Below are 12,728 nucleotides of genomic sequence, written 5' to 3'. Positions count from 1 at the left end.
TCCCAGAATTCCTCATGTATGGTCTGTATGTCTCCACACGTCTTTATGATGCTCTGCTATAGAAAGACCCCTGTGAGGGTCAAAAGGTGACCCTTTTTATGATGAAGCAATAAAACCTTTTTGCATTCTTGTAAATGTTGTATTTTATTTTAAATAAACTGCAATGTGCACTGAAAACAATGAAACCAAAATCCATGTATTTATTGTTTCTATAACTTACTTGAGCAGGAGCCATCTGGCATCAGCATGTAGCCATTAAGACAATAGCACTTGTAGCTGCCGTGTGTGTTCATACACCGATGTTCACAGGGACGAGGCTTAAGACCGCATTCATTCAAGTCTGCAAAAGACATCTCATTCACAGATATGCAGACACATAGCTTTAGAGTACATGCACTGCCAAGAAAAAGATTTGGAGTTGGAAAATGAAAAAAGGTCATAAGTAGTTCATGTGGCTTGCTAGGGGTTGTCAGGATTTTTACCTGCAATGTATTTGAATCACTGCAAAAAAAATAAAAAAAATAAAAAAAATACAAAAAACAGAAAGGCAAGTCAATAGCTAGGGACTAAAGAGAGAGAAAATATGTTAGGGGATCGACAGGACATAATAAACAGAATGTAACATGGGATGGGATCTATAGAATGAAAATGATGATCTCATCTTTCTAAACTTTATATAGGTATTTGGGGAAACCTTTAATTTGTCTATTATTAGTCTTGTAAAAAAGGCTAAAACACAAATGCATTAAAATACAGGCCCCACATCTAATCCCCTACCAGCTGTAGCTATAGAGCCTTTCCATCTGCTGTACTACAAATCCCAGCTTGAGTTTTAAATTCCGCCAGATGGCTGTATTTTAAGAGCAGTTGTGGAAATGACATTATTCATTTAAAATAAAATAGCTAATACAAGTACATGTGGAGATCTAGGAAGAGAACACCAAGCACGGCACTGGATTCTTGACAAGCCCTGACAACGTGCCAATATGTTCAGGACAGGTGTCAACAGTATGCACATACCATTCAGAAGGTCTACTGGATTGTGCTGGAAATTCTCAGGCTCTTTCAGCCCATGGCATGGATTACTGGGACTTTGATGGTTTCTTTGTGAATTGTGTATTTACTTTTGATGATTAAGAAGCCTTTGAGATAAAGGCAGGAAATAATGCTTTATAAATACAGTTAGGATATCAAAAGGAATATGGTTGTTGGTTAAAAATGTTCAGGGGTAATTTTCCTGTAACCCAGGAAATCGCATGGAGGATCTGGCTACTGTACTGTTAGAGTCAGTTCTTACTTTCCCAATACAGTATACAACAGCATAAAGGATGATAACACCATACAAAAAAAAAATACAAAAAACATAATATATAACATATTGTTTGTATTACAAATACTGTAATAATTATACCATATACACGATTTTACGTGCTGAAAACGCCCCACTCGGCTTATACTCGAGTGAACTCTCCACCTGTCAATCCCTTCTCAGTGGTCTTCAATCTGCGGACCTCAAGATGTTGCAAAACTACAACTCCCAGCATCGTGCCTTGACAACGACAGACAGGGACGTACCTGCGCATGAACATCCTTGTGCGTCGTCGTCAAGGCAACGTCACTAGTCCGGGGCTGGCCCGGAGCGGAGAAAAGGGCCTCCCGGTGAAGTTGGACAGCCTTGAATGACTAACCCTCCCCACCGGACGGTCCCTGCAGCATAGATGGCCCGCACCAGCTCACCCTTGCTTCCCACCGAGGGGAGGTGAGTAGAAAACTAAAGGGGGGTCTGGATGATGACGAAGGCCGCAGTGGTCTTCAACCTGCAGACCTCCAGATGTTTCAAAACTACAACTCCCAGCATGCCCGGACAGGCGATGGCTGTCCGGGCATGCTGGGAGTTGTAGTTTTGCAACATCTGGAGGTCCGCAGGTTGAAGACCACTGATGAAGGGATTGACAGGCGGTGATCATGAAGGCGGGGGGGGGGGGGGGATGATGACGAGGGTGATGATGACAGGGTGATGATGATGGGGGGTGTTAATGATGGGAGTCTGGATGATGACAGGGGGGATGATGTATTTCCCACCCTAGGCTTAGTCGAGTCAATCATTTTTCCATTTTTTTGGGGGGTGAAATTAGGGGCCTCGGCTTATATTCAGGTCGGCTTATTCTATATATACGATAATAATAGAATATTAAAGTAAATAACCAGATACATTGATAGGAAAAGTCTGTGCCAGTGCACACCTTACTATATTGTTATTCTTGCATAACAGAGAAAAACTATAGTATTAACCCCTTAAGGACCACAGGTTTTTTCATTTTTGCACTTTCGTTTTTTCCTGCTCACCTTCCACCAATTTTACTTTGTAATGACATCAATAATTTTACCACAGAATCTACGGTGAAAACAGAAAAAAAAGATTTGTGGGGTGAAATTTAAAAAACAAAAAGGCATTTTGTAACTTTTGGGGGCTTTCGTTTCTATACAGCACACTTTATTCTGTAGGTCCGTACGATTAAAATGATACCCTACTTATATAGGTTTGATCTTGTTTTACTTCTGTTAAAAAATTATAACTTTATGACCCCTATAACTTTTTTAATTTTCCCTATATGGAGCGGTATGAGGGCAAATTTTTTTGTGCCATGATCTGAAGTTTTCATCGGTACCATATTTGTTTTAATGGGACTTTTTGATCGAGTATACAAAGTGACCAATAATACGCAATTTTTGGACTATGATATTTTTTGTACATATGCGCCATTGACCGTGCGGTTTAATTAATGTTATATATTTATAGTTTGGACATTTACGCACGCGGCAATACCACATATATTTTTATTATGTTTTTATATTTTTTATATGGAATTTGGGGAAAGGAGGGTGATTAAGGAAGGGGTTAATGTGTGTTTTTTCAAACTTTTATTAAACTTTTTTTTACACTTTTAGCCCCCTTAGGGGACTTTTAGGGTGCGTTCCCACTTGGCGTATACGCAGCGTATTTCTGCAAAATCTGCAGCAGCGGGAAATACGCTGCGTATCACTCGTTCACCATACACACAAGGCTTTCCGGCGGCAGCCCTATGTGTGCAGTGAGTTTTGGAGGCCGGGCTGTGTGCCGGCGTGACTGTGACGCGCGTCTCCACCTCCAAAACTCACTGCACACATAGGGCTGATGGAAAGCCTTTTGTGTATGGTGAGCGAGGGATACGCAGCGTATTTCCCGTGCAGCGTGAAATACGCTGCGTATATGCCAAGTGGGAACGTGCCCTTAGGAGGAATCATGTCCTGGTCCTGCCAGGGTTTATCATTCTCAGTGCCGCAGCCAGCACAGAAGGAGAGGTAAGCCCTCCGGCTACCTCAGCAGTGGATCGCCCCCCCCAGAGAGCGTTTACAGGTTCCTTTAGATGCCGCTGTCAGCTTTGACAGCAGCGATCTAAAGGGTTAATAGCTGGCAGCGCCACATGTCGGCTATTAACGCCGGCCATCAGCGACAAGAATCAGCTGAGGGCCTGTCGGTCTGGTGCGGGCTTGAGTCAGGAGCCCACCTCATACCCCGTTAATGGCACAAGGTCGTGTATACACGTCCTTGGTCGTTAAGGGATTAAGAAAACTACATGTGACACAACAGTTCCTCCATACATGTATGATCTTACTAGTCTTCTAAAAGATGAATTACCAGTCACCACCACATTCCAGTACACTGCTGAGAATATGTCCTGTTAACTGTTAAACATCTGACAGCTAGCAGAGAGCACTTTGATTTCAGTTTACCATTAGGGTGAAAACACACGATCAGGTTACGTAGCAGTTGTATTGCGGTTTTGTCACTGCTTCATGTCAGTTCCCTTTAGTAATTAGTAGAAGAATTTCATTGCAGTATCAGAGACTCCTATACGACTGCAATGTAACTTGATGGGGGAGATTTATCAAAGTTGTCTATGTCCCGCATCAATATAGACCAAACTACAAAGGGTTAGGCCGATCTATTGTGCGCCTAATTTATCAAAAGGAGCACGACTCTTGATAAATTCTGTGCACAGACTTCGGAATCTATGCTTTAGACTGTATTTAAACCTGCTCCAATGTGGTCTGACATTTCGGCGTACTTTCAGCCGATGCGACTTATCGCTGAAAAGTCGATTTTGATAAATTTAGCACCAATGCATTTTCCAATGTATTTCCGTCTTAAATAGACTAGCATGCATCATGTTCTAAAAATCCTCTAGAGCAAAAGTCGCAGAAAAGTCGCCCATATTGAGACTGTGACTTTCTGTGCGACACATTTAGACAGGGAAAAACTGTCTAAATCCTTTGATAAATATCCCCCAATGTGTTTTAACCCCAAGATATGCAAACTTAAAGGGTTACTCCGCCCCTAGACATCTTATCCCCTATCCAACGGATCTCCCTGCTGCACCCGACATTCGTTTAGAGCGTCAGGTGCAGCACCGGAGGCTCGTGATGTCACGGCCGCGCCCCGCTCGTGCCCCCTCAATGCAAGTCTATGGGAGGGGGCGTGATGGCCATCATGCCCCCTCCCATAGACTTGCATTGAGGGGGGCGTGACCATGATGTAATGAGCGGGGCGTGATCGTGACATCACGAACCTCTGCCTTGCATCACCACCGGATGTCTGGGGTACCACAGTAGAGATCGCGAGGGTCCCCAACGGCGGGACCCCCGCAATCAGACATCTTATCCCCTATGTGATGTCTAGGGGTGGAGTAACTCTTTAATACCCTTCAGGTAAATCTGATGCTGGAGAATGTACATAGTTGGTAGTTCAAGTTTCTTTGTTTATTGACATATGGAACTAAATAATAGCTCACTCTTAAGCTCTGATAATTAAATTGATTGAATGGCCCAACAAATTGCCTGATCACAATTGTGCCAGTAATACTGGCTTTACTGGCAATATCATTGGTCACTGCATACGGTTGCATTTATGCCCACATGCAGCAACTGTGGCATTAGATGGGGAATGCATTAAAGGGGTACTTCGGTGAAAAACTTTTCTTTTTTTTTTTAAATCAACTGATGCCAGAAAGTTAAACAGATCTGTAAATTACTTCTATTAAAAAATCTCTATCCTTCCAGTACTACTTAGCGGCTGTATACTACAGAGGAACTTCTTTTCTTTTTTGGATTTCTTTTCTGTCACGACCACAGTACTCTCTGCTGACACCTCTGTCCATGTCAGGAACTGTCCAGAGTAGGAGAAAATCCCCATAGCAAACATATGCTGCTATGTCAGCAGAGAGCACTATGGTCGTGACAGAAAAGAAATCCCAAAAGAAAAGACTTTCCTTTGTAGTATAAAGCCGCTAATAACTATTGGAAGGATTAAGAATTTTTAATAGAAGTAATTTACAAATCTGTTTAACTTTCTGGCACCAGTTGATTTAAAAAAAAAAAAAAGTTTTCCACCGGAGTACCCCTTTAAGTTGACCGAGATGGGCTCTTTAAACTATGATGATATCAAGAGGAAACAATGGAACATTTGATATTTTTTCTCTGCTGTATAGACCTCTGCTAAGTTAAAGGGTTATTCTGGGCAAAAACATCTTATCCCCTATGGAACGGATAGGGGATATGATGTCTGATCGCGAGGGGCCCGCCGCTGGGACCCCCGCGATCTCCCTGCAGAAGCCCGCATTCTATGCGTAGCTGTGTCTGCAGTTTCATAAACCGCCGGACGTGACGTCACGCCCCCTCCATTCATTTCTATGGGAGGGGGCATAACGGCCGCAACGCCCCCTCCCATAGACATGAATGGAGGGGGCGTGGTATGACGTCACATCCCCGTCTCGGAAGCCTGGCGGTTTCCAAAACTGCAGACGCAGCTACGCATCCTTTCGATAGGGGATAAGATGTTTTTGCCCGGAATACCCCTTTAATGTTCATTTAATAATAGGAATCAGTCCATATTGTTGTTTTCAGTACTGTTTCTAAAATATCCAATGCACATAGATAGGCTACACTGCAGACTAGTTGGATTTTGACACTTTGACACTTCTATCTGCAGCCTAAACTGTGTCTAAACAAATCTAAAATAAGGCTAGCTGGGTTGTTTAATAGATCTGCCACAATGGATTACTTTGAGTAGCTCTTAGTTTTTTGTCCTGCATTTTTTATGTAAAAAAACCCACAAAACACCAGAAAAAACACCAGTGCAATTTCCCGAGTTTGGTGTTTTTTCCTGGCATTTTTTCATTTGTGTGGAAATTGCATTTTTGGCACCTTTGCAGTTTTGCCAGCCTTTCCTGGGAGTAGCCCCTTTTTTTCCACAGGTGAAAAAAACGCCCCCCAAAAAAACACCTAATGAAAAACCTACATGGTGTTTTTAATTTGTGTTTTTTTTTCACTCCCATAGACTTCTATGGGAGAAAAAAACGCCAAGATTTTGACAAAAAAACGCCATAGGCTAAACATGCTGCGATTTTACAAAACTGCCAAGGAGCTGATAAACGCCCAAAAAGAGTAAAAAAAAAAGATTGAAAAAATGGCAAACTGAAAAACGCCAAGTGGAAAAAGAATTTGCACTGTTATTCTCATTGCTATCACTACTATATAGCAGTTTCATGGGGTTTTCTAGGTGACAGATTCCCTTTTACTATAATATGATCTTAAAGGTTTATGTTACCATTTATACTGTGCTCTGATTTATAGAATATAAATAACACCTAGAATATATATATATATGGCAAGAATTACACTTATAACACAGAACACTTAAAGTGGTACTATTCATTTTCCTTAAGGTCTGCTTTACTTTTATCCATTAAATGAGGACGCCATCCTATCCTCTTGCTATATTATTAGTCTTCCATTCACGAGCCAATTTTCTTGTCTTTTTCCCTAAAACTAATAATGACTACCTCTGCTGAGCTGAGACAGTCCAAGAATGTTTGTCATCTGAGTGTCTGTAACATGTGGTTTCTTTTTAAGCACAGAGGGGAAAAGCTGCACAATGTATGCACTCATATACCAGGAATGCCTTCATTACCTCTGCAATTTAGAGCAGGTTACGGGAGGTTATGGTTTGTAAGGGATATTTTTTTGGTTTTCGCACACAGCTGTTGTTGTGTAACACCAAGGGACTTGTCACTAGATATTTGTTCATTAATCAATGAGACCAGAGATTTCATGATGTACTTTGTTAGCTAAGTAACGCTTCTTCACATATGCACATAAGTTACCAACAGCACTTTTACAAGTAAAATATATGCTAAATTATAAAACCCCATATTGAAAGAAAGAAGATTGGGGACATTGGTTGTTACAGTATTGGCAATGCTCCTAAAAGATGCTTTATACATTCAAATACAGCTCCTCTGGATATTTGGGAGATTAACATATGTACTGTAATGTCAGTTTGTGTGTTTGTACTCTTCTGTTTTGGTGTCTATTCAGACTCTAGGTTTGTAATGGGCTGTTTTCTATGTTATTTTTCCTTGGGTTAGGAAGAGTTAACCCTCCAGCCCTTTGAGGTATAAAAGGCCTCTACAGGTATTACTGGGTGCTGCTGATTAGTGCTATTCTGACCATATCTGGCTTATCTTGCACCTTGCATTTATCTTGTGATATATCTGTGTTTTAGCTATGGTTAACCCCTTAATGACCAAGGGCGTACAGGTACGCCTTTTCTCCCTGGTACTTAAGGACCAAGGGAGTACCTGTACGCCCGTGGGAATTTCGGTCCTCGCCGCGCGCCGGGCGGGGACCAGACTGGGGTGACTGCTGATATCTATCAGCAGGCATCCCGCGCAAATGAAATAAATACCGACATGTGACCCCATTTTGGAAACTACACCCCTCACGGAATGTAACAAGGGGTATAGTGAGCCTGAACACCCCACAGGTGTTTGACGAATTTTCGTTAAAGTTGGATGGGAAAATGAAAAAAAAATTTTTTCACTAAAATGCTGGTGTTACCCTACATTTTTTTGTAAACGCACATGGCCCCTGACTACCATTCCAAACAAATTCACTCTTCAAAAGCTCAATGGCGCTCCTCCTCTTCTGAGCATTGTAGTTCGACCGCAGGGCACTTTACGTCCACACATGGGGTATTTCCATACTCAGAAGAAATGGGGTTACAATTTTTTGGGGGTATTTTCTGCTATTAACCCTTGCAAAAATGTAAAATTTGGGGGGAAACACACATGTTAGTGAAATTTTTTATTTTTTTTTACATATGCAAAAGTTGTGAAACCTCTGTGGGGTATCAAAGCTCACTTTATTCCTTTTTACGTTCCTCAAGGGGTCTAGTTTCCAAAATGGTATGCCATGTGTTTTTTTTTTTTTTGCTGTTCTGGCACCATAGGGGCTTCCTAAATGCGACATGCCCCCCAGCCAAAATTTGCTCTCAAAAAGCCAAATATGACTCCTTCTCTTCTGAGCATTGTAGTTCGTCCATAGTGCACTTCAGGTCAACTTATGGGGTACCTCCATACTCAGAAGAGATGGGGTTACAAATTTTGGGGGTATTTTCTGCTATTAACCCTTGCAAAAATATGAAATTTGGGGGGAAACACACATTTTAGTGAAATTTTTTTTTTACATATGCAAAAGTCGTGAAACACCTGTGGGGTATTAAGGCTCATTTAATTCCTTGTTAAGTTCCTCAAGGGGTCTAGTTTCCAAAATGATATGCCACGTGTTTTTTTTTCTGTTCTGGCACCATAGGGGCTTCCTAAATGCAACATGCCCCCCAAAAACCATTTCAGAAAAACGTACTCTCCAAAATCCCCTTGTTGCTCCTTCGCTTCTGAGCCCTCTACTGCGCCCGCCGAACACTTTACATAGACATATGAGGTATGTGCTTACTCAAGACAAATTGGGCTACAAATACAAGTATAAATTTTCTCCTTTTACCCCTTGTAAAAATCCAAAAATTGGGTCTACAAGAACATGCAAGTGTAAAAAATGAAGATTGTGAATTTTCTCCTTCACATTGCTGCTATTCCTGTGAAACACCTAAAGGGTTAAAACGCTGACTGAATGTCATTTTGAATACTTTGGGGGGTGAAGTTTTTATAATGGGGTCTTTTGTGGGGTATTTCTAATATGAAGACCCTTCATATCCACTTCAAACCTGAATTGGTCCCTGACAAATAGTGAGTTTGAAAATTTTGTAAAAAATTGGAAAATTGCTGCTGAACTTTGAAGCCCTCTGATGTCTTCCAAAAGTAAAAACTTGTCAATTTTATGATGCAAACATAAAGTAGACATATTGTATATGTGAATTAAAAAAATGTATTTGGAATATTCATTTTCCTTACAAGCAGAGAGCTTCAAAGTTAGAAAAATGCTAAATTTTTAATTTTTTCATAAAATTTGGGGATTTTTCACCAAGAAAGGATGCAAGTTACCACAAAAATTTACCACTATGTTAAAGTAGAATATGTCACGAAAAAACTATCTCAGAATCAGAATGATAACTAAAAGCATTCCAGAGTTATTAATGTTTAAAGTGACAGTGGTCAGATGTTCGAAAAACGCTCTGATCCTAAGGTGTAAAATGGCCTGGTCCTTAAGGGGTTAAAGGGGTTATCCAGGAAAATACTTTTTTTTTTTTTAAATGTATATCAACTGGCTCCAGAAAGTTAAACAGATTTTTAAATTACTTATATGAAAAAATCTTAATCCTTTCAGTACTTATGAGCTTCTGAAGTTAAGGTTGTTTTTTTCTGTCTAAGTGCTCTCTGTTGACACGTGTCTCGGGAACCGACCAGTTTAGAAGAGGTTTGCTATGGGGATTTGTTTCTAAACTGGGCGGTTTGTTTTGTTGTCCCTCCATGTTTGGAGTGGTGAGTCTAGTTTGTTAGTGTTCTGTGTATAGTGTGAACAGTGTTCTATGTTTCCTGACCTGTTTAGTGTTTTACATTCAGTTCATCTGTTCATCCCCATGCATCTCCTGGTTTCTGCTGTATACTTATTCCATATTTAGTCTTGTTCATTTATTCATATCTGTCGTTTATCTTGATTCCAGTTTCTGAACTGTATGTTAGTACACTATATCCTGCACTGTTTGTATATTTATATCTTGTCTGGTTTATCTGGTTGTTTGGTTGTGGGACGGTCTATTTACAGTAGTATTTGTTTTTATGCCCTTTGCACTTAAGCGTAGGAAAGGAACGGCACCATGGTTGTCGATCCGCATTTTAGGGCACATGGGGAAGTAGGCAGGGAGAGTGTTATTAGGGAAAGCTTAAGGCTCACTCTCCCTGTCCACACCTGGTCATGACATGTACACCGTACATATGCAAAGCTCTGCCTATTTTTAGTTCACTGGATTTATTATGAGGAGCACTCCTTGAATTTACTAAGAAAGGCACAAATCCTTAAAAGTTGCACTTTTTTTGCAGAAATAGCAATTTGTGAGCAAAAATTTTAATTTCTGCACAAAAATATCAAAATTTTGAAGATTTGCGCAGCTTAACAATTGCCCCCCGATCCATTTTATTTTATGCATCCACAGCTTTCACCATAAGTAATACATTAGTTATATAGTACAGGTTGGTACGGACACAGAGATACCGATTACAGCTTAAAGGAGTAGTCCAGTGGTGATAGGGGATAAGTTGCAGATCGCGGGGGGTCCGACCGCTGGGGCCCCCTGCGATCTCCTGTACGGAGCCCCGACAGCCCGCGGGAAGGGGGCGTGTCGACCTCCGCACGAGGCGTCGGCCGACACGCCCCCTCAATACAACTCTATGGCAGAGCCGAAGCGCTGCCTTCGGCAATCTCCGGCTCTGCCATAGAGATGTATTGAGGGGGCGTGTCGGCCGCCGCCTCGTGCGGGGGTCGACACCCGCTATCTCGGCGGAGAGCCGGGGCCCCGTACAGAGAGATCGCAGGGGGCCCCAGCGGTCGGACCCCCCGCGATCTCAAACTTATCCCCTATCCTTAGGATAGGGGATAAGTTGCTCACCACTGAATCACCACTGGACTACTCCTTTAAGTTTTTCACCACTGGACTACCCCTTTAATACTTCATATCATTTAGGCCATGTTGATGGCATAGCTTAATTAGGTGTACAAAGATGACAGACTTTGAGGCCTTTAGTAGGCAGCCCATGACATCCCAGTGGCACCCTGTCATGCCTCTGTAGGCACCTATAAAAAAACACTAAGATTAAAGGGAGCTTGCCAAGTCCACATGAAGACTTCAAAGTTAGAAGATATATATATAAAAGGATATTTATTGACATCTTCCTCATGCCTTTGTAGGAGCACTGACACATGTCCTCTGACTAACCCCTTGGAAAGCAGAGAAGTGGAAAAAGCTGCATTTCTGTTATTGCTTTTTTAGAATTCTTTTTTGCTACATTTGCCATGCAGTAAAAATAATGTTATGCTTGTTCAATAGGTAGTTACTGTATATGTACTCATTTAGAATTTACTATTTCCACTAACTATAATGCACTATTATGGTCTGAGAAAGGAAGGAGTTAATAAAGGCCTGTGACCTTTATAATTTAAAAGTGCTCTTTATTAAAAACCAGGGGCACAGCATAGACATCTGGCCATAGATCCTAAGGGGGCCTACTAGCCATCCTGCCAGGTAACAAGGCATCCATATTATAACTGACCTATGGTAGTCTGCACGGGAGCTTGTTTCAGATTTTTTACTTGGGACATGGAGTTCAAGTTCACACTTCTGGTGAGAACACATGGTTAAATTTAGAATCATGTACTTCCTTGCTCACAATAGTTCTTGTATTTAGGATGTATGTAGGCTTGTCATTCATACTGCAGGAGCATAATATGTTCATAGCAGAAAAGGAAAAGGAAGTTCTGCCTGAGCTGATATAGATCCATAATCAGGACCCCTCCTGCAACGGCTCTATCAACTGTTACTCTTGGCTGCGGAAGACTGCCACTGTCCATCAAAAGCAATGCATACCCCAGTGCTTTCAATGGGGAAGAAGTAATGCTTTATTTCACAGCAGCGTATTTCAATTCTCCCAGTGAGCATCAGCTCTGAAATAGCCTTACATAAACCTAACTATTCCAACCTGTGCATCAGCTATAGGGTGCGTTCACACGCTAGTAGCTAGCAGCGAATTTCCTGCTGCGAGTTACGCTACCATTGATTTAAAAGGGTCCGCGGACAGTCCGCAAATCTGACACTATTGCGGACTGTCTGTGGACCCATTCAAATCAATGGTAGTGTAACCCGCAGCAGGTTTCCCGCAGCGTGAAACCCGCTGCTAGTAATACCGTGTGAAGGCACCCTTACGGCAAGATGACCAGAGTGGAAATTCGGGCGTTTACTTGCGTTTTCATAATAGTTTCTTAAATTTCTAGCATTAACCAGCTAGGCCAAATGGCAGCAGTTTGGTATTGATGGCCATTAGAGGGGTAGTCTGCCCCTAAACATCTTATCATCTAATCTTATCCCCTATCCAAGGTGCAAATCTGATCCATGGAGTCCGCACCTCACAACAAACAGAATTTAAAGGGGTACTCCGGTGGAAAACAAATTTTAAAAAAACAACTGGTTAAACAGATTTGTAACTTCTGTTTAAAAATCTTTATCCTCCCAGTACTTATCAGATGCTGTATACTCCAGAGGAAGTTGTATTTCTTGCTGGAGTTCTTATAAGTCTGACCACAGTGCTCTCTGCTGACCCCTCTGTCTGTATCAGGAACTGTCCAGAGCAGGAGAGGGGATTTGCTCCTACTCTGGACAGTTCCTTACCTGTACAGCCGCTGGG

General features: G+C 41.7%; 1 protein-coding gene across 2 annotated transcripts in view; it reads right to left on the bottom strand.

Annotated features, from left to right (window-relative positions):
* EGFL6 (EGF like domain multiple 6) overlaps positions 1-12,728 on the bottom strand; it is a 109,312-nt gene that overhangs the window by 63,223 nt on the left and 33,361 nt on the right. Inside the window, exons 1-2 of one of the 2 annotated variants that reach the window (XM_056560534.1) lie at positions 1,412-1,535; positions 221-340 (exon numbers count right to left, since the gene is read on the bottom strand). In XM_056560534.1, coding sequence (XP_056416509.1) covers positions 221-293 — 73 coding nt within the window. In that variant the 5' untranslated portion in view covers positions 294-340; positions 1,412-1,535. Of the gene's footprint in view, positions 1-220; positions 341-1,411; positions 1,536-12,728 lie in introns of those variants that run through there. The other variant, XM_056560533.1, reaches the window with a different exon arrangement.

Source organism: Hyla sarda, chromosome 2 (genome assembly GCF_029499605.1).
Source record: "Hyla sarda isolate aHylSar1 chromosome 2, aHylSar1.hap1, whole genome shotgun sequence".
NCBI classification, from domain to species: Eukaryota; Metazoa; Chordata; class Amphibia; order Anura; family Hylidae; genus Hyla; species Hyla sarda.
The sequence above is the reverse complement of the archived record's forward strand: the minus strand, read 5'-3'. Positions and strand labels throughout refer to the sequence as shown.